The sequence below is a fragment of the Porites lutea genome, chromosome 1 (genome assembly GCF_958299795.1).
Source record: "Porites lutea chromosome 1, jaPorLute2.1, whole genome shotgun sequence".
NCBI classification, from domain to species: Eukaryota; Metazoa; Cnidaria; class Anthozoa; order Scleractinia; family Poritidae; genus Porites; species Porites lutea.
Window position 1 is genome coordinate 34,847,834 of NC_133201.1, and position 23,391 is coordinate 34,871,224.

The window sequence follows — 23,391 nt, forward strand, 5'->3', positions numbered from 1 at the left end:
AAAGATGTTTTTCGCAAAAGACGTTAATTCATAAATAATACAACTTTAAAAGTAAATATACAAAGCCTCGTCCAGCAAGGATACACCCTTTACAAAAGCAGTCAACAGGTGCGTCAAGGCGTCGGCCGATCAAGAAAGAGCTTGTTGCGTGTTCTTAATGCTTGCGCAAAATGAAGTGCCCATTGAAAGGGCTGGGGGGGGGGGGGGGGGGGGAAGAGGGGGGAAGAATGAACAGAAGGGATGTTCCTAAAAGCTTCCATTCCATCGTGCGATGGTCCATGTGATCTGTTGTCTAATTATGTAATCAGGGACGTTGGCGGATATAATCAGCCAACAGCTTGAACAAATCCGTTACATGCAGTTTAAGAGTCCGCCGTTGTAGGTCTTAGTATTTTACCATTGTATTTGGACTCGTCGCTATCGTAGCGGTATGCCGTCTGAGTCGTTTACCACCATTTCATGTCGCCATTTCCCAGGCCGTTGTTTCAAGATCATGACGCTTAGTTGTCCGAATTTTCCCTAACAGGCCTTCATTAATGAGAAATATAACCAGGAACAGCCATCACACATCAGCCCGGCACCACTTTGTGAAACTTGTCTGTAACGTGAGCGTGGTTCGTTCCTTTACTTTGCCCACGCCAGCCTGATTCACACATGATAACATCCATGAACATAAATTTCAACCAGAGACAAACGACTGGCGCCCACTTTAAGTATTCAAACGGTAATCACACGAGAGAAAATCTTGATGAGTTCCTTACGTTGACACGGTAACCATACTAGAAACGTACGCGCGAGTACACACTCAAGGCTGGTCCTACATCTTTCCTCACATGTTCGCTGAATCGAATTACAGCTTCGGATGATGCGGTGTTGACGCTAAGCAATTAGGGACTTTAATATCCAACAACGCGGACGGCAACGAGGACGTCAAAAAACCAAAAGGTTTTACAAGCAAAACAACAACTTTCCACGTGCATCACGCTTTTTTATACATCTCTTTACCCGTTTTTGCACGACTACGACGTGAAAATGCCTAATTTCGCGCTTTATGGAGGACGTAAACAAGCAAAGACGAAATTTTATTTATCTTTCTGTACTTGGATATGGTCCCAAAGAATTCAACTCCAGGAGGATTCGCCTACGTTTGACAAAGTAAGTGGGTAGGAATAATTGCGATAAAGACTGAAAGAACAGAAATTCACTTTTTAAGCGACGTTCTCATTGCCGTCGCGTCGTTGAATCTTAAAGTCCCTATTATTAACCGAGGAATGCATGGATCATCTTTCCGCTGTAACTGAGGTCTTTCAGCATGCTGTAAGGGAAAACACCAAGTACATTGTTCACTACCAGAGAAGAACTTTTAAACACAGTTTAGCCTTAATTATTCATAAAAGAATAGAAAAAAGTTCTTATATATGGATTTGCAATTTTTCTGGGCCATCTGAAGCCATCGGAAGTTGATAATGATTGGTATATGATAAAGGCTTTTGACAGAAAATGTTCAAATAATTTCCCTTAAGGTTAATTTATAAACGGTAGAGCACGAAAAAAGAACCGAAAATAGCTATCTGATCAATTGTACCCTGACAAAACAGCCGACATTTCGCGACGTCATCACTGGTTTCCGCGCGAAATGACGTCTGAGAAACGAGCAAAGAAATTCCATACTGATGACGTGTCACTACCCAGATTGGGTAGTGCTTATTGGATGAAGCAAATTTTCTACCAATCAGAGGAATTAGATCTGGGTAGTGACTCGTCATCAGTTTTGAATTTCTTCTCTCGTTACCTTAGAAGTTGTTTAGCACGAAAACCAGTGGTTGCGTCGGTAGATCAACTGCAGCTTTCCCCATTCCAGAAATTATAGGCCTCTTACCTAACCATGTGCTGTGTGAAGGCATCGGGACCACACACAGCAATCAGCAACTCCCGTTCATGTCCAGCACTAGGGGGAGGGGGTAAAATCTCTAAGAGCATCTCCATGGAAACACGGCCTTCATAACCGTCCCACTCGGGGGTGGGTTGGGATATTGTGTAGAACACTTGAAATCTGACAGCAAATGAAAAAAAAAAGTGATAACAACAAACAACAAAATCGTTTGATTTATAACTACTTGCAGGTAACTTGCTGAATTCGCTGGATATCATAGAAGACACTTGACCCAGTATAAGACAAACCTCTTCAAATGAAACATAATTCTCGAAGAAATTCGAAGCTAATAAAGAACAGATTTGCAAAACTATTTCACTGTCGAATTAGTTCCGATAACTACTTGGATAAATTTCTCACCTCTGGCCAGCAGATTCAGCGAGCTCATCCAACTGCTGCTTCCACAAAATGTCTTTCTCTTGACGATTTGCAAACAGGAGTTTGACCGATCTGTAAAATTAAACGTTTCATCGGTGAAAACTCCAAGGTGCTCCCGGAAAATAACCTCGAGAACACGAAGGACACAGACAAACGCTCGGTGAGTTTAGAGATGATGTAAGTCATGCCAGCAGAGAAAATACGGTCGAAACTCTCAACCGACAGCGGTCACCTTGGTGGGAGGGGTGTTACATGACACTGGGGGAGAAGGGAAGGTGAAACGTTTTCATTTAAAGAAAATGCTTAGGTTAGCACACATACATAATAATAGCCTAAGAAAACAGTCTACATTTCGCGATGCCAGCACTGTTTTCCCCGCTAAAAGACGTCTGAGCGCAGAAATTCCATAATGATGACGCGTCACTACCTATATCAGGAGGTGCTTCTGATTGGTATAAGCAAATTTCCCACGCGGCAAGACCAATCCGAAGTACTAGTGGCGCGTCATCAGTAAGGAATTTCTGCGATCGTCTCTTAGACGTCATTTTCCGGGGAAACCAGTGGTGACGTTACGGAGCGTCAGCTGTTTTCTCAGGCTAACATAACAAAATACATAACTCATACACAGCATGAACAAAATAACAAAACTGTTTGCAAAGCAGACGGAGTAAAAGTACAGCAACAAGATTTCCTTCGTCTGAGGCTTTGATCTATTAAAGAGTTCAATTAGTTCTGTTTTAAATCGCGTTAGGGTGCGTTCTAATACGAAACAAATCCAAACAAATAAAAGTACATGTAACTAATCAACTCTTCGGTGGGGATTCCGTCTGAACTTTAGGGCTAGTACAACGGACGGCTGTCTGTCAACAAGATGTACAGGTGGAACCTTATTGATTGTTATAATTTGCCGAAAGATGTTTCACTCGAGGATATCCTATATTCATTTTAAGTACTGCAGCTACATATACATGTACTTACTTTTCACCTGATGACTGCATCAATACTGCCTGTCGAACAAGTCTTACCATTGGTGTGAATCCTGGGGAAAACAGTCCAACAAAAAACAACCATTGCTTAGCACAATATTAAGACAGCCAATTATATTCGGTGTGGGATAACAAATTTCTTTGTATTCTCGGTGGTAATAAGTGGAAGTGTTTAGTTATGGGGGCAAAATACCTTCCATCGCCTTTTCGTGATTGGGCGGTTTGTGAACTGTGAGGGTTGGATTCCTTCCTGGCAGTATCACCCAAGGCAGACGGTCTTCGGGTTGCAGGTTGGGCGTGTTACCAGTACAACGGGCGTTATTGGGGGCACTTACAGCGGGCTTGAACACTTACAATGACGCCTGAACGAGGGGCTTAAAACCTCGTCCAGTAAAACGTCTCAAGAAAACCAAAACAATTTCAATTTCAACAAAATGGGTTAAGGGATAATACGTGGGGGTGGGGGGTTGGGGAAGGGGTCATGTCTCTACAAGATTGAAGAGAGTGAATAGGTAGGTATTAAATTCAATTTTATTTCCTGCATGGAAATGTATTCCAATGTTTAGTTTTGTAGCCCCTTCTGAAGTTGTGGTAGTTCATTGAAGGATGCATGACAAATGGCCATGGAGAACTAATCTCACTAAATGTCTTGCCTTATGATGACAATATTATAGTCATACCTGTTCCGGCCGCAATGAGAACTATCTCCTTTGCTTCATTAAGTCGGGATTCTTCAAAGTCTCCAGCGTAATCGCTAATTTGAAGAATATCACCTGTAAAATGACCAAACAGGTGTTAAGCTGTTCTACACAGTACAACAAGAAATAAACGAGTGACCTGCGGAAGAAGGACAACCATATACAAAATGAGGAAAAACACTGATTAACGATGCCTCTTTGTTTTCAAATACAGTTGCGTTTCCTCTTCAACAAAGAAAGTAGACAAAAGCAAAGGAATTTAGGGCCTATTTATATAAGGTTACTCAGCACGATTAGTTGGGTGATCCGCTTACCAGGGCTGGTTCGGCTCAAGCCTTGTTCACTCAATTAAATGTTCGTTGTGCTTATATTTAAGCAATAGAAAACGTTTTCCGTGTTTGCATAGCCCGATATAAACACGAGAGGGGTTGGGAGAATTTGAGACAGTTATACAAACCCGAGACGAAGTCGAGGGTTTGCACAACTGTCGAGAATTCTCCCAACCCCTCTCGTGTTTATATCAGGCTATGCAAACACAGGAAAAAAGTTTTCTATTGCTTTTATAAAATAACTTTCCCAAGAAAAAACACAAACTCTTAGTTACGGTCCTGATTAAAAGAGTAATTCTTACCAGTCGCAAAGTCTCATACACGAAGTCTTGCACGCGTAATCAGTTCTCGTTTTGCAAAAAGATGCTTTCCAAAATACGGATTTTTCTCGGTTAAAATGTCAGCTTCAGCGCACACCGTCTTTGTAACAATTTTCCAAGTTTCAGCCGACGAAGGAATGGGCAAATAAAGTAAACTTGTCGAGTTTTGAACTTGAAAACGTTTTCAAATTTGTTCTTGCGTGATTGCGTGATCAGCGCGCGAAAAGCCAAACATCTTGACGCCACAACCATGTTTACATACTCTCATGCAAACACTCCTCTCGGTCAATCAGAGCGCGCGTACTATCTTAGTTATTTTATAAAAGAAAGATGGCTGGCTCTCTTGCTCGAGCCAAGATCTCGGCAAGCGGGTTAGCCCGCCTGCTCTTTTCCTTTAATTTTCTCTAACAACTGTTATTATTTAAAAAGCTCTATCGCTCAAAAGCCTCGGAGTCATTCTTAAAAGACTCGGCTACCCTATATTTTCCCAATCCGTTTCTTATCTGAATATCATATATTTAAAAAAAAAATTCACGAAACACTTGCACTCGCTTTTGAAAAATTACAAGGCACATGATTCAAAGCCACGTTCAGTGCGAAAGAAATAAAAATTTTGTGAGCCATCTGTCTAGCTTAAAATCCAGCCAACACTTTCTAATGCTATTAAATCTGCACTATGTAGATGAAACACTTCACAGATTTCAGACAGACCTTGTCCCAAGCAATTTAGAACTTTAGATCTGTAAATCAACTGACCTGCTACTACTGAAGTCAATGTGGGCGTAAGTGTTCCATCAGGGTAGATTTTAATCATTAAATAGAGGCGCCTTCCGTCATATTCTCTTTCCGTTGCACTAATTTGCAAGGATGGTAGAACCACTGTGTATGGACGGCTGATCTTCATACCTGAAAAATAAACTATGACATGACCAATCACGGTAGTTTTCAGGTGTGGCAGACGGGTGCGACGTAAAACAAAAGATTAGAAAGGCATTATCTACGTTGCTCAACTATCCCTGAGTATAATGACCGACTAATCGACGTCTGTCAGTTAGAGACACACAGAAAATCTTGAATTCTCGACAGTTTTTCAGTTGGCGTAATTATTTACCTAAGATGTTTGTAACCAGTGATGTTTATGAGATACATCTAATAGTAATAACGTTGTCTTGGAAAAATGCTGAAAGAAAAATGAAAAAATTTAAAAAGCCAAATAAGAATTTATTTGGACTTGGGAGTAAGGCACTATAAGGTGCATAGGGTGAATTCATTTGCAACATACGCCCGCAGCCGTCGCATTTGCAGTTGATTTACACCTAAAGAAAAAGCCTTTGCTGCAACTGAATGCACCCCATACATGTAGTAATTTATTAGTTGACCCAATTAATTCCTATTTTGCTTTTTTCATTTTCCTTCAGGAAATTTTTCTAAAACAACGCAACGCCATTGCAATTAGGTGTATGTTCATGAACAGATAATATTTTCCTTCTTACTATTAAACACCCTTGACAATCTTTACGCAAACATTGACTTATTTATCATAGTGCTGCAGACTATACCTTCAACATCCCTGGTCATGTGTATGTGATAGCCTACAGGAACTCTCATGATGACACCGTCTGGCAGTTCACAACACAGTAGCTTACAATTATGCGTCACACTCTCCACTGTTACTACTCTGCAGTCCCATAACCTGGAGTCTGTAAATAGAAAAGGAATTTTTTAAGTGTCATATAGCAAGGCGAATGAAATGTACTAAGACCGCTTTTTCTACGTGGTCATCCAAGCCACGCGCTACGTTAAGGAGTTTAACATCTTATCTGGGTGAGACGTTTCGAGTGTCTCTGTGACTCCTAAGGCAATACCGGTTGGAAACCTGTACCCCTGATAGAGCCACCAATGTTCACCAGGTGAAAGGGTGGAAATTAGACGAATCGTGATCCTCTGGTCTCCCCTTTTGGTTTACATGTAGGTATACGGCTAACGACCCTGTCCTGTAAAGGTTATATGCCGCAGAGACCTTCTGGCACAGAGAGACACGATGACGATGACGTAGACGATGATGATGAAGATCCGAGCAACGCAAAGGTCTTATCATTTGCAGGGCATCGAGAGTACCTGAGTTATCTGACGAGACCCAGCTTTGGATTTCCCCACTAGTTTATCGCCAAATATTATAAACATGACCTCAATAAGTAATTTTAAAGCTGCTGTAAATAATTATATCTCTGCTTAAGTTTTAGTTTTATCAACTTAATTATTAACTTATTGTTACTTATTTCATCATTACTATACCACAATTATTTATTACCTTATTGCACATATTTATTTATTCATTTTTATCCTTGCACTTTGCACTGGAATTTGCTACATGTCCTTATAGGATTTTTGCAAATAAATTATGTAGATGTAGATGTACGACGATACACAACCGTTACTAGCCTGCGTAAAAGGCGCTTGAAAGCAATATGGAGCGTTTTCACTCACGTGGCCAGGATCTATGCAAATTTATTAAAACAAAAGAAAGCGTTTGCTTAAGAAAAGAGAGCAATTCCTACAGGATTGGTTTAGGACACCAAACATGGCCGCCGTTTCATTGTTTTGGGACACCATTATGGCCGCCGTGACGTAATGTGAAAACACTCTATAGGCGCAAGAAGGAACGGTGCGCTTGAGCGTGTCTCCATCGCGTGTCCCGTTCTTTCTCGCACCCATAACTTCAAAGCGCCCCCTGGTGCGACGGTTGTTACACAACCGTTTATAAACCTTTCGCCCTGGACATTTCCCAAACTCCTCTGTTATCTCTTGAATTCACTTTGGACGGGGAATGTCATTTGTACCATACGATTTACCACATAAGTAAACAAAGCGGTCCAGTAACATATGAAGAAGATCGTTGCAGTTTAAGACCGCCCCTCTTATCCCGGTCATAATTGCAAAAAGGAAGCTTGGAAAACAAAAGTCAGGTTTGTTCATGATTTGAACCCTTGACCTCTGCGATACCGGTGCAGCGTTCTACGATTTGAGCTAACAAGCCAACTGGGTCCAGCTGCTCATTTAGTTGGTAGATAATAAGCCCGTGAAAGATGAAGTGGAAAAATGAATATATGACTATCATATATTAGAAATGCTCCATGACGAATAAAATGAAGCAAATGACCCAAATTCTGTGAATGACTTTGGTATTTGTTTACCATATGCTTCTGGACAACACAGAAGTCAGTCTGTGCTTTAGCTTTTAAAATTCACGTAACATGTTTGCTTCACTCAGTACCATTATCTATTTCATTACGTGAACTGTACCTCTATCCTTGTGCATCTTTAGTGAGTTGTTGCCATGGAGACCTCTTCCCAAGTCTGCCCACTGTATCCCAGCAGATTCTTTCGTTAAAAGAAGGTCAACTTTCCCGCTATCTCCAGACAGACGTACTGTGTCATTAAAGTAAAAATAAATCAATTACTCTTAGGAAATATTACTCATTTTGGATCATAAAATTAATCAGGACAATGCTCCCTTGACCCTCTAACGAGACCCAAGAAAACGAATAAAAGTCAGACTAACAGTACACGTACGTCCCACAGTGGACACTGACCACAAGAAAATTTTTGCAACATTTCGGCCTCCAAACAAAATCTCCCATTTTTTTTGAAGGAACTAAAGTTGTACATTGTGCATCAAGAAATCGAGAAACTGCATTGATTTTATTGTGTGCTCTGTACTGATATGCTTGTATACCTTCTACAAAACAACAACAACAAAACAAACAAACAAAAAAAGATTAAGTTCACACACCTTGTTGATGACTTACAGAATTGCTTAGATCTACAAAGGAAAAAAAATAAAGTTAATGATTATTTCAAGATAAATGACTATAAAATGCCCAGTCAGAAATCAACTCTCTGTGCACTGTTTATGGACCAAATGAGAACAAGAAAACAAAACAAAAATAAGGAAAAAACAAACAAACAACAAGAACAACAACAACAGATAAACATAGATATGACAATCTTTAAATTCCCGTCTCAAAGATAGAAACCCTAATAGCATGATTGCAAGAAATTTTTACATTGTTGCAACATACCTAAATGTATTTGAAAACTTTTTTCTCCTATAATAAATATTGCATTGAAGTCCTTGCCATTCTTTAATTCAAGTATAACATCTTCTATTTTTATATCCTGCAAGGTATAAAGTAAAACTTGTTCCAAATAATGTGCATTATTAATTTTTACAAATGAAAAACAGAATTTTCCCCACTTTAGATGGCACGTTCCATACAGCAAATATCGGTAAAATCCATTATAGCCATTAAAATATTGATTTTATTGGTATACCCTGCCCCTCTATAGAACTGCCATATTTAAACATTGATGTACAGTATAGCAATTATTAGGTGAGGTTGACTATGATAATATGAAGAATTATGCAGACCAATGAGGGTGTTTAAAATTGGCGGAGGCAGAAAATAGCCTCGAAGATTGGCATAATTCTTGATATTGTACTCAGAAGTCAAATCCAATAATTATTTTTGGTTTTCATTGAAAGTATTGCCAACTTAACGTTCTGTCTTCAAAACTATTTGTCTGTTCCCCTTGGCAATTTCATCTTGTGAAGGGATACGTAAATGGGTGATATGTTTGCTGTTCTTGATTAATGTTTTTATAGGCAGTAGTTTGGCTTTTTCTTATAAAATGCACATAACATGAAATTTTCTCCCATTTTCAAAGGCTCTGCCAAAACAGCTGAGAAACTGTGCCTTCCACTGTGCCTTCTTTGTCAATATCAGTACAAAATTGATGTCACCTACATGTATAATGATTTACAGGCAACAAACACCTTCCAAATTTGGTCAACATTAGCTGACCATAACAGAAATCAGAAACAGAAAAATATTATGACTGAATAATATAATTTGTAAAACTATATTAAACTGTATTTCTCCGCTATACATGTAGGCAATTTTTGCATGATCAGCAACATAAAAATTTATAAGTTGGAATGAAGGGGGCGGGGGTGTATGGAAGGTAATGTTTCATGTTTGTACAATGTTCCACTTTTAGATAGGTTTACAGGCACCATACTTTTCTGGTAAAAGTTGGAGAGGATGCCATCTGCCCCCTAAATCCTTCAGCCATGAACAATCATTATTTATGCACCATATTTATCTTCTTAAGCTGAGCCGATCATCACTGTAGCCTACAGAGCACGATGGGGAAGACGAACCCTTATATAGCTAAGTATCAGCCAGCAAGCATAAAAGAATTGTATGTCCTGATGAGACAAAGTAAGAATCTTTACCTTTTTCTTGGTAAAAACAGATATTGTGACAATCTTGTCATTCTGATACCAATCATACCTGCATGGGAGAAGGTAATAAAAGATATAGAAACAAATTGTTAGAATTCAAGAAATACAAATCAAGCAAAGATTATATAATGTAGTTACCTTTTCTCCCTTTTACTTTAAAACTGCTTTGATAGTGACTAGCAATTTCTTGCAATGCTTGTTTGATTGATTGTATTTCAAATTAGTTTATTGCGGTAAATTTTATCATATAAAAGGATAAACTCAGTGAAAAAAATCTTCAAGAAAACTCAGCCACGCTAATGGTCCTTTGACAAAGCATGAAAGTAATTATCATTTTTTAAAGAAAATAATATAGTAAAAACCTAGGATGTGGTCTATATGTACACAAGTTAGTGTGCATGTGAATACATGTAATATAGTAATTGTTTTCTGTTTAACTTACCGTGGGTTTGGTGAGTTAAGAGGTGGAACTGGAACAGAAAAGCCATCAACTAATGGATAAACAAAAGCAAGAAACTACATGTAAGCTGTGGCGGATCCAGGGGAGTGGCCCGGGACCTGTCCCCCCCCCCCCCCCCCCCCGTTTTAGACTAAACTGAGGTTTTGAGACCGCCCCCCCACCCCCTTATCTAAGGGTCTGGATGACTAGCCCCCAACCCCCTCCCCCCCCACCCTTATCTCAAGGTCTGGATCCAGCACTGGTAAGTACAGAGTATAGCAAAGAGTTGACGGTTTAAGATTAGTGACGGCATAATGATTATCTGAGACTTAAAAGGGAGTGGAGTGGAGTTAGTGGAGCTCTGCTATTAATTATCATGACAAAAATAATTATTATCAAACAACTCTCCTTAATTTGCCGACATGATCATTTCAGGGTTGCAAAATTATTGTAAGGCTGGAAAAGTCTGGTCTTTTGGAAAGGTGGTCCCTTATGACAGGCAGTCACTAACGGACATTCAATTAAACCCCAAAGAAGATAAAACAAGAAAGCTCGTACAGAGCCTCGGCATTCAGTCTCGCTTGCTTGGAGATTAGATCGAGAAATGAGGAGGTGATTAATTCTACAGGAAACAGGATTTACTCACTAAAGGTTTTTTACTTTCTACTTTATCGATGTTGATATGCGTTGCAGATTATGAGTCTCGCTGCTTACACAAACAAGACTAAATAAAGAAAACGAAGGTGGTTGTTTCAATTGAATGAACAACCTAAGCGGTTGAAAAAGATCTAAACTGGAAAAATTAGGTTTGACTGGAATGATCTAAATAAGTCAAGATAAAACAAAAAAAAGCTATAACTTTAAGAAACAGTGATGAGTCAGTACCTTGTGCACCAGGGACAAACAGGCTATTTGAAGACTTTAAAGACGAAGATGAAACATTGAGAGATTTTCCTGACCCTTTTGAAATAAGTTCAAAGAAAAAAATATATATAAATATTAAGTACTTTTTCATTCACTTTTTTTTAAAGACACTGGCAAACTTTTCAATTTGTTGTGTCATCTGAGTGTGCGATTTAACAAGAGGATTAAAAAAAAATTCAGTTTGTACCTGTTCTACTTGGTTTTGTCCTAACCAAGCTGTCTCTCTTCAGAGGGCCAATGAAACACTTTTCAAGCATTGACTCTGCATTCACCCACTTATGTGTCTGGAAAAAGAGATCATTGTTCTCAGTAGTCAAAAATATCACTGAAAAGATTGGCATTTAATGTATTGAAAATGGTAGTGTCTTGATGACGATTTTGATGTTGATGGTAAAAAGCAGTGATGATGATGATAACCCTAATATATAAGATGAAAATTTATGGCAAAATGCATTTTGTGGACTTGTGATCGATGTAATTATGTTACTGGGATTTTAGCATGCTTTGCACATTTTGCTGTTGCTGCAGTGTATAAACCTAATTAGTAAAATCCAACTAGTGGTCTATTATCAATGCTGCATCCTGATTGGTTGAGCTACTACTAGGCTATATGTTATAGCCCACTAGTAGCGAAAAGCACCCGATTTTAGGCAGCAAAAAAGAGTTAAAGTCTTGCTAAGTCTTGCCCTGTTTCCCTTGTCTTGTAAGTTGTTTTCTCTCAATATTTTTGACCAACTAGTTGGATTTTAGTAAAACAATTATTCCTCTCACCCTCATGGCCTCTGAGTCAATAGCCCATTCTGCGTTCGGCCTCGTGGCCTATTGACTTTTATTAAAAACTGAATCATTGGATAATGCAATTCTAGCATTTTGATTGGCTTAGCCGTTATGGTATATGAGCTATCATACCATGCTCTCCATATATGGTCGGTGTACGCGTCAGTTTAAATTTGGAAGCTAACTGAGATTTTTTTTCGCAAAGGATAGAACGGCGCCCGAAGCAGTTTAATTCATTTCTTAGAATACTTGAAATGCAATTTCATCGAAAGAAAAAGACAAAAACAAACAAAAAAACCACAAGAGCTTGTTTGAAAGTTTGTCGAAAAACACACGAAAACACATGGAACTAAAGTACCTTGACCAGCTACGAAAGAAGACAAGTGTTGTTTTTTCATGATAGCGAAGCCATTCGCCGATCGAGTCACTCGCCGATGGATAACTGCGGCTTGTTTATCTGACATCAGGAATATAAATCACAAGTAACCAGCTACAAATACAGGCTATGCAGCCATTCACTAGAGCAATCGAGGCAGCAGTATAGCTTCTTTTCTCATTCAGCAAAACCAGCTTGTGGCTTCAAACAACTTCATAACAAGCGACCGAGGTAATAGTTTTTCTCCGTTGTTCTTACTTTTATAACTGCACCGAAAATCCAAATTCACAGTAATTTCGACGGCTGTCACTTAGAAATTCTTTTCCTTCACATTATCTGCCAGGTTTTTTTAGCTGTTCTGCTGTTTAAAATCCTAGAACCCCAATGAGTTTTCAAAAAAACTAATGTTCATCGCTACGATGTTTTGATTTTTCATTCATGCAGTCCGGGCGAGTCCGTTCGCGCATTGACAGTTTCGATAGACGTGTGACATGTGAATAGCGGAAGTCCCTTGTCTTTTCCGGTTTATTCTAGTCGGGGAGATTCAACGAAATTTTGTAGGCGTTTTTAATACAACAATTATTCCACTCGCGCTTGTTGGATATGAGATGATTATAACCAACTTGGCACTACGCGCCTCGTTGGCTATCTATCATCTTATATCCAACACGCCCTCGTGGAATAATTGTTAAAGAGCCCATTCAGGCTCAAGGAATAATTATTGTCAAATAGATAAAGATCATTGCAGTTAAAGTCGCTACTTAATTGCGGTTGCAAAAAAAAGGCTGAAAAAACCTTTCCTGGATATCACAAGAAAATGTAAGGACCAGCTCCCAGTTTGCTTGCTAGCTCAATTGGTATCGCAGAGGTCAGGGTTGGAATCCTGGCAAGCCTGAATTTTTTCAGGCTTTCTTTCTCCAACTGCATACCTGTAAGTGGCAGCTTTACATGTACATGTATAACTGTGATGATCTTCCTTACGTTTACTTTGTCATTCCTCAACTCAAATAAATGAGATTCATACATTATTCATTATTACTCTCAGCTCTTTCAATTTACTAAATGATATACATGTAACCCTCAAACAAACACATTTGTGTTTATATGCACAATCACTGGCCAGGTTGTTCAGGAAGTGGAAAAGGTCTAGTGACTATCCAGTTGTATTTATGAACTACATTTGTTGGCCACTTTTGAGGATAAATTTGTATTTAAAAAATTAGATGGTCCCCTAATATGTGGATCCCTGTTTCCCTTACTCTGTCTGAAATTTTCCCTCAATGCTGTGCAGATGACAACAAATTTATGAGCCTAATCCAGATCATGAAGAAACATTTTTACTAAGTCGTGTAAAGAGAGCGTACCCCTTTATCTTTGAAGGGCCAGAGGTAGATGCATGATAAGAAAAGAAGAGTAGTACGGACCTACATGTACAAATTATTTTAAGTCCATACCACTTTCCTTTGGTAGATCAAGTACATGTAGATCATTGGTTGTGTCACCCAGGTGAGTAGAATGGGATTTACCAATGAAATTTTCAAAGCTTTTCCACAACATTAAGGAAAATGCAGGTCAATTTTTTCACTGAAACTCAATTCTTTAAAACTGCATTTCCTGATCCTCCAAATCTTGTTACTCTTTCTTTATAAAAGTTCTGAACCCTGTTTGTTATAATTATTTATAAGTCAAAATTAATTCTTAATCCTGAAACCTTTATATTAACATTGATAGCTAAAACTACAATAATTTTTTAACCCTAACAGTAAGAGAAAAAAAAAATTGTTTTATACCTCATCAAACAAATCTGTACCATCCTTCCCCACACCCCTCATAATCTCTGGAATGCCTCCAGGGTGATACTCCAAATAAGGTGTGATATTATATACTCTACCTATCAAGAGAACAAGATTGTTAATATTTTATTGGTATATTTGTAAGTGAAGGAATTAAAGGCTAACGTAGGCCCAGATTCTCACAACCAGTTACAAAAATTCTAGAGACACTGTGATGTTTTTAAGCCAAAACTGGTGTTTATCAGACTTTATATGTTTCCTGTCCCCTTCCTCGTTATCAAAGTTGTACATGTAAGAAAAATATCTAAGACAGGGCTCGTAGTTGTGACTGATACAGTCACCAATGCAACTGACATTTTGTCCTTGGTGACTAAAAATTCTGGTTTAGTTGCCACTTTTGCGACCAGATTTCTCTATGATTGAGATTTAAATTAAAAGAGTATAAAAAGTTAAAACAAACATTTCATTGTATCTTGCTTTGCTTTCGTCACAAAAAAATGTGCCATGTTGCATGAACAAAGCCACTACCTCCAAATATATACCAACTTCTGTCCGCGATATTTTAAAACAATCAGATCTGATGGATTGCGCCATACAGGCTTCTGATAGGTCACAGAAAAAAAAAGTCAAATTTTGCGGGATTTTCAGAGACAGATTCCCGGAAAATTTTCATGGCTCACTTTGCCGAAAAACAGTTGGTAAGAAAAGGCCAATTTCGTGAGAATTTGCTAGGCAAATTTTATTAGAAATTGAACAATTTTAGGCTGATTTGATGAACGTGTTCAATGTTTTTTAACAGAGATAATCATTTGCTATTTTAACAACAAAGTGCTCAAGAAATGAGCCAATGGCAAAGCTTTTGACACATGATTAGTGCCCAGTTTTTCCCACCATAATTTATGCCTAGTAGTTTTGGGCTTGTTGTGGTGATGAAGTTTCAAGATAAATTTGCAAGTTTACAGCTGCAATTAAACAGCCCCAGTAGCCGAGATAAGTTTCAAATAATTATGTTGTATCGACATGTATTAATTTTGTTAAGATGACTTGCGAATTTTGCAGCATTTTGCATGTTTTAGTGACTTTTGCGGGATTTCGCGAATTTACCTGAATTTCACGAATTTACCTAAATATCAAAACTCCTGATACTATGAGCTGCGTGACTCATGTACATTATACATACTGGTGACTAAAAATTTGCATCTGGCAACCATATTTCTCCAGCTGGTCACCAAAAGGTGACTGGAGGATTTTTTTCGAGCCCTGCAAGAGTGTATTCAAAACTTGCAGAGACCCATACTGAGGGGCTACTTCCAAAAATTCTGTATAGGTGTGTGCCCAGGAAGGGTTCTCCAGATTTAAAGTGATGGGGATGATCAAAGGGGGCAAAGATCAAAACCCCAAAAGATCCCTAGGACTCCCAACAAATCCCTGGACCGAAAATTAACCCCCAAAAAATCTCACGCCAAATTTGCGAGCTTTAAAAATTTCCAAAAGGCAAAAAAATGATACAACATGAAAAATAAAAACATTAGAAATTGATTGTTTGTGTTTGTTTTTTCATCATACCATCTGAAGTTATCATACGCAGGCACTAGTACAAATTTCTAGATTGTTTTGAATACCCCAAAAAATCCCTACTTAAATCAAGCCACCCCCCAAAAAATTCCCACATTTTCCTACCCAAAAAAATCCTTCGATCATCTCCAACACCTGAAATCCAGAGTACCCCCCTGGGGGTGTGTGCCACCCTGGGTCTCTTAAGACCTGACCCTGTTTACATGTAATGATGAAACAAACAAAAACTGATACAATACACCATTTAAGACCCAAACCTGGAGAATAAGACCCAATTCCAGGGAATTCCTAGTACCCTAAGATAAAGTTCAGTTTTAACACAACTGATTTGTTTCTCATATAGCTGGGCATATTTTACAGACTTGAATTTTTGCTGATATAGTACCCTATCTGAGGATCACCACAGGAACAAAGCGCCAACAAGGGCAAAAATGATACCCTAATGAAAGATGGAAACCCCCAAAACTCTATCGGGCAGCATATACCTATTTATTAAATAAACACCATTTATTATATACATAACAAGATTTACACGCCAAAAAGCATCAAGATAAAAATGGTCTCTTTGTGTTAGAGAAGCCAGATGATTGGTCATACAATTTTTTTTCACAATGAAAAACGACGTATCAACACTCTGATTGGCTATATTATTTTCACTAGTGAACAAAACCGTGTCCCTCACTCGCCGCTCCTAATGACTGACAAATAGCACATTTCTAAGAGCTTAGGTGCGTTTTTGTTTAGAAAGATGGCTTCAAATCAGACTAACCATTCTCAGAACCTAGATTCATCAGTAGAAGAGTTCATAGACAGACAGGAAAATGAAAACACCAAGAAAAAGACCAAACACCATGTTGCTCTGTTCCACAAATTTCTTGTTTTGAAAGGCGAGATGAGACAATTGGACGAGTTGACTCCTCAAGAGTGGAACAAGTTTCTCAGCGAGTTCCTTATAATGGTTCACAAAAAAGAAGACAATGAGGAATACGAACCTAATTCCTTATTGGCATTCTTCACTAGCTTTGAGCATCATTTGAAGAAAAAAATCTATGGACTTTGCCTTACGAAAGACGTCCAATTCGAGCAAATTGGAAAGGGCTTCAGTCAAAGCAAAGGGATCTAAAACGGAAAGGCAAGGGCAACAAGCCTAATGTTTCTGTTAGTTTAAGTGAGGAAGATATTGAAGTTTTGTATGAAAAGGATCTCTTGAAGAAGAAGCGCTTTTAAACACCGTGTGGTTCAACAACACAATCCATTTCGGGTTACGAGGCTGCAAGGAGCACAGAGATATGTGTTGGGAAGATGAAAAACTTTGTCAAACTTCCACAGGGCAGGAGTTATTTGAATTCAATGAAAGAGAAACCAAAACTCCTTCAGGAAATGATCCTCGGAATGTAAGAGCCATTGCACCAAAAATCATTGCTGTGCCGAACAATGAGAAATGTCCAGTAAAGGCCTACAAAGTATACGCAGAAAAGCGACCTGCGGAAATGAAAACCGACGATGCACCATTTTACTTGGCAGTAAACAATGTAAAATCTGGTTCCAGCAAACCTTGGTTCAAAAAAGCTCCAGTCGGAGTAAATAAGCTTAATACCGTAATCAAAACTATGGCACAGAAATTTAGCTGGACATGGGCCAAACTTCAAAAACCACAGCGGCAGAAAAACTATGATTCAAACTTTAGTCAACAACGACATGCCGCCAACTGATATTATGCAACTGCCAGGACACAAAAACGTTCAACGTATCACTAGCTACTCTACTGTTTCACAGAAACAACACTTGAACATGTCTCACACTCTCACTGGAGTCTGAATTCAGGAGAAATCGCTCCCTCAGGCTGGCTTTTCTATTCCGGAGAAAAGGAAGCACGAGTTTGACGAACTCACTCATCCAACATTTCGTCCAACTTTTTCTCAGCAAAGCAAGCAAGCAGCACAGCAGCCCCTTTCCCTTTTTTCGGGTGCTGTTATAAGCGGAGGACATATCAGTGTGGCAATAAACACTTTAAATCAATCGCCCACACTTTCAGTGCCAGAGAAAAACCCTAGCAAAACTTTAAAGAGAATCAAATCTCTTCATTTGGATTCTGACTATGTCAATTCAAGCATGTGGGTTCTGACAAGCAACAAAAAATGAAGTCTGGGGTTTTCATTTCTGTATTTCAAATTTTGAACTTCCGTAGAACTATTTTGACAAATGTTCAGGATGTCTTATTTTATTCTAACTAGTTCTGCCTTTTAACAGCATTTTTGATTGATAATTTAGATGTAAAGTATTTCACAAGGAAGCCATTTCAGTGCAACTCTCGAACTGTGAGGTGGCTTGACCGCGCGTTGTTTTCCTTTGAAAGAAAATAAAGATATGTTTATCTTTGAGTTCTGTTAGCTTATGAATCTCGGTATGTAAACTAGGGTATCTAAAAGATAGTAATGCTGCGGCACATTCTGTTGATACTGGCATTAGTTAGGCAGTGAGACTTAAAAGAATCGAAAATGACATTGAATGTCCTATTTACATGTTGGAAAGTACTAGAATAATTACTATCAGTCTATAGAAATTGGTAAGACCTCTAACGGTGCTGTAGAAAATTTGCCACAAAGAAAACTCTAAGTCTGAGCAGCGAACTTTGCACTCTCTCACCCACCGAACTTCCCCGTGTTTTTATTTGAGTTGTTCGTGGCGCAATGCACTCTGGTTAAATGCAATGCATTGTGGTAAAAAGTGTGGTTAAATGCAATGCATTGTGGTAAAAAGTGATGAATTCGAGAATTCGTCGCCCCTTATATATTTCCTTTAAATCCTGATTATGTTGCTGCTCGCTCCCTTCGGTCGCTCCACAGCAATAAGTTATTTCATGGTTAGTTCGCTTGTACGATTTTTATTCACTTGTTGTGTGAACACAACTGGTGAATAAAAATTGCACACACTCACCAACCATGAAATAACCTATAATGAAATACCAGGTGTCAGAGCTTTCACAGGAAAACATGATATCTTCACATGTGAAAATATCACCATTGCTATGGCTACATAATAAATCGTGCCTTTCACACCAAAAAACTATTAACGTGAAATGGTTTGGTATTTCATTGGTGTTTATATAATAAATAGAACATTACAAGGCCGCTTGGAGATACGAAATTTCTCTTCTCGTGTAGAAAAAATATTTCACTGTTTTTCAACAGTCAAAGAGAAATTTCGTATCTCCGTGTGGCCATGTAATATCCTCTATCTAGCTCATACATGTGTATTGGAGTACCGGTATTCCCCTTCTCTAAGGCCCCATACTCTTACTATGCTGCAATCTCATAAGGTTTCAAAAAAATTTATAAAAAGTAAAGTCTAAATATGTATGCATACTATGTAAGGGATTGTAAGGAACGATTACTAACCCTACAGTCTCTAAGGCCCAGTTCAAATGGCGATCTTTTCATGTACCGAACTTGATACCTATTTAGGTCAACCCAAATGATATAAGTTCAACCTTTGATTCAGACATCGCACTTTATTAGTCGGACTCAATTCATTTTCATGATGTCCAAAGGTCTAAAATGCTTACAAGTGAAAATAAATTTTAGTAATTTATGCATTAGGTTCAGCACATAAGAAGTTCGACATTTGAAACGAAGTCGCTCCACAGTTGAAAATTCCCGTGTGGGCCACTTGATCTTATATCATGAGTCGATCCAAATTAGATATGTCGATCTTTTCATGTTCTTAATTGAAGGGATTAGGTTCGGTACATGAAACGATTGACACTTGAACTGGGCCTAAGTTTCCTTTACAAATATATATATTCAGAGCAGACTTCATAGTACGGGGATGGAGTGAGTTGGGAGGGTGATGTTGGCGAAACAATTCTTTCGTTCCTTTTCGATCTACTCTACGCTAACTGCGTGAGGTTCTGCTAGACAGGCACAGGTCAAGTTCAAATGACTTCTTCTTTACATGTAAGCTTATAAGCAGGTGACAACAACTATCACTGATATTGCATCATAAAATAACTAAGGTACCCACGCTCTGAGTGGCCGAGAGGCATGTTTGCATGAGAGTATGTAAACATGGTGTCAAGATCTTTTGCTTTTCGCGCGCTAATCACGCACGCACAAATTTTAAAAAGTTTTTGAGAATTCTCCACAGTTATACAAACCCTCTACTTCGTCTCGGGTTTGTATAACTGTCTCGAATTCTCCCAACCCCTCTCGTGTTTATATCAGGTTATGCAAATTTTCGCTTAAATATTGTCAACTGAAACTCTCAGCAAAAAAGCATTTTGCAGTAATAAGCAATTGATCTAACTTAGTATTATCTTAGTTACATTACATCAATAAGATAAATACCTCGAATACAAATCCAAGCATCGGTCTCCGTGTTGTGTTTGCTCAGTTCCTCCATCGTAACAGGACGAGCGATTCCACCGGTTCCTGCTAGGTCTTGGCTACTTTTCCCTAGTCTGATCCAATCCATCAAACTTCTACCGGGTTTCAAAGGTACAACCTTGGCTCTGACGTTAAAAGAGCCCGTAGAATTCGCCCTTTGAGGCGAATTTTCCGCCGGGAAGCTTATCCTGGGAGCTGTCATGGCGCCGTTGTCGTTTTCAGCATCACGTGTTCGTAAACTTTCTGTATTGTGGTTAGCCGCTGAAATCGGCTGAGTGGTTTTCGAGCCCGAACAACCCAGCTTGGCGATTGATGATCGGCTACAAAACGCTCTCTTAACCTTCCAGCAGAGTTAAATAAGCACAATCGAGGCAGTTTGTGAGGTGTTAAATAGCTCTATCGGCAAGCTAAGACTTGCAGAAAAATTAATCAGACTGGTGGTTTGATATAAAGTCAACTGATCAAAATGAAACGAAAACAAACTTAGCTTCAGTGACACCTTGTCTAACAACGTACATGTAAAACAAACGAAACATGTTGTAGTGATTAAATCAACCGGAGTATCTCTCTCTGTCGTCATGGAATACAAGGAAATGTAAATTTATTTGTTTGAAAGCGGCTCATCAGATGAGCTTATCAATAAATTATGAGTCCGGTTTCACAGGTTGCGTGACCCCGGTCACGTCACTAAAGTCACCCGTTTCGGTCCTTACTTCTGACTAGGGGTCTCCTTGAGGCAGAGGACGGTGAACGGTCATTTTTCAAAGAACTGAAGAGCTTTGCAGAATTCAGTGTGTTTCTACTCAGTGTACATTTTTGCTGGTCAGGTCTTTTATAGATCCTACGTTTTGCGGCATATTCGTTTGCGGTCCTTTGCAGTCAACAATTTATTTCTCTCCGGTTTAAACGTTTGCATATCAACGCGCACAGCCACTGAATGAAAACAACGGCGGGGCATGATCAAGTTCAGTTAAAACCAGGGCGACCAGACGCACGCAACGCCGCGACCTACCACTGTCATGCTGCTAATGTTTTTGTGACAGTCTTCGCACTGAAAGTGTAGATGGTTAACCGAGCGGTCGCTTTGATTACTGAGAAAGACCTGTCAACTTTGATGATTTAACTGATTAACGGGACAGAAATTTTACTGCTTGCGGCTCCTCGTATCTCTCTATCGGATTTACTAGAGGCATCTGAAATAAGCGTTCATCAGCCACGAGAAGGCATTTTTTCATCCTTCTTCAACGAAAATAACGTTTTAACCTACTTTCTGGAAGATGACCATTCACCTGTTTCACAACGACGTCATTAACATCACAATGATCTGAAATATATCTTCATAAGCGGCGTTTAAATTTCATTTTCCTTGAAATCTCTCACAGAGTTCAATTTTCTCTGACTTTGAAGAATCTTATTTTTGCCTGACCATTTCCTGACCTTTAAAGCCAATGATAAAAATAAAATCGCAAATCTTAGACAATATTAAACTGCCAGGATGTTTATTCCCAGTCTTTCTTCTTTTTACACAGGGGCTCAGCTGCCAAAATTCTATACAACTAGGTTAGATGAAATGTTCCTGATAAATGCATGTTTCATCATCACCTGCATTGATAAAAGTGATAAAAATAATTCTACTTCAGTGGTAAAAATTACATTTTAAAAACATTAATATATTATTTTATCATTAAAAAGTATTTACAGGTCATCACTTGGAATTTGAAGCAAAATAAGAAAAAAGAAAAAAAATACAACAATTGCTCCAATGGGAGATTTACGTCAATCGAGCAGGCGTGGATCTAGGATAAATACTGACCGATTCCTTGAACGAGCCCCGAAGGCTCAGAGGGGGGGAGGGGGGCACACGGTCCTCCCGGAAATTTTTTAGATTTTAACTCCGTAAAGTCCCCTTTGCTGGGTTTCCAAGTCATTCAGACAGGATGTTGGCCAGTTCCATTCGCCTTGGATGAAGCCTTGCAAATTGGAAAGTTTTTTATTTATTAAAAATATATCCCTAATGAAAAATCAGTCATATTTCAGTAAAATGGTGGAAACCGGAGTGGATCGGCGCCTGTCGAGAAACCTTCACGTTGGAGCTTTTTTAATGGCAAGATTAGATCTGTTAATTTATCATTGTTTCTTTTCCAAAATCAATCGACCGACTTCCAATAGAAGGCTTTTGAAAGTCGGTCGGTTAATAATTTTGGAAAAGAGCAGGAAAAAAAAGAGAGGGGCTGATGCAGGGTGTGGTCGGGTTTTTTGCCATTATCTGAAAGCAAGCTGGAACAAGCTAGCGTTGTGGAAATAAAAAGGCTGTTTATATGAGTTGGGCGGGTCTGGTTTTCTGGGCTGGGTCGCTTTGTCAAGATCGCGCCACGACTTTCCGATTCTTCATTAAATCCCCTGAAGAAGGACGGCTTGTCCGTCCGAAATATCGGGAAACCTCATGTCGCTTTTCTCTTTGCTGTTTTGTTATTTATGTCTATATTCTTGTCTTGGATAAAACAGCGGGATTTGGCTGTCGTCATTTTATATAAAAAGGTTATCTGAAAACCTGGTAACGACATGTAGCAACACCGGGATGAAAGCCACCTCTGCAAAGCGAGACAACTTGGCTCATGGAATCAAATTTGGCCCTGTGCATACGTATCTGGATAATTTTGAAAACAGAGACTTTTTTCTTCTTTATCACAAAATTATGCGTTCGTTTTCGCCCGTCCATATGAAAACGCTAAAATGATGGAAATACGATAGCAACCCAAACAGAGTGAGAGCATGCGTAATGCTCGTAGTATATGAGGTGTGACATCATCGTGGTTGAAAATCTTCGTTTTCTTCCGTCCATACGTAAACGAAAAGCCGAGGTTTTCAAAAGTCTCTACTCTGGGGATCGTTTTTAAAGAAACTACTGTTTTGGTGCCCGAAAACGCCGTTTACTTGGAAAAGGAGGGCTAAAACGGAGAAAAAAATCCCTATCAGTTCAGAAATACCACAGGTTCATGAGTGACAATCGTTGTTGCTTAACAAAAGTTATAAGGGTTTGTGTAGGGATTTAAGCGATCGTTATTTAGGGATCAAAAATAGTAATAAAAATACATTAGAATTTCTTATCTTGTGTCCTCGTCTAAATTTATGGTGTCTTTTTTGCATTTTTGGCCCTTTTAAAACGATTC

At 38.9% G+C, this 23,391-nt stretch overlaps 1 protein-coding gene across 1 annotated transcript; it reads right to left on the reverse strand.

Annotated features, from left to right (window-relative positions):
• Positions 1-228: 228 nt before the first annotated feature.
• Positions 229-20,817, reverse strand: LOC140948947 (cytochrome b5 reductase 4-like). Its single transcript, XM_073398206.1, has 16 exons — positions 20,183-20,817; positions 14,259-14,359; positions 11,503-11,599; positions 11,277-11,351; positions 10,395-10,443; positions 9,944-10,001; positions 8,727-8,823; positions 8,438-8,467; positions 7,948-8,073; positions 6,204-6,344; positions 5,401-5,550; positions 3,978-4,070; positions 3,290-3,350; positions 2,294-2,383; positions 1,880-2,053; positions 229-1,315 (listed from the first exon to the last, which is right to left on the reverse strand). Exons 1-16 carry the CDS (start codon positions 20,421-20,423, stop codon positions 1,261-1,263), a joined length of 1,638 nt encoding a protein of 545 aa, XP_073254307.1. The 5' UTR covers positions 20,424-20,817; the 3' UTR covers positions 229-1,260.
• Positions 20,818-23,391: the final 2,574 nt, after the last annotated feature.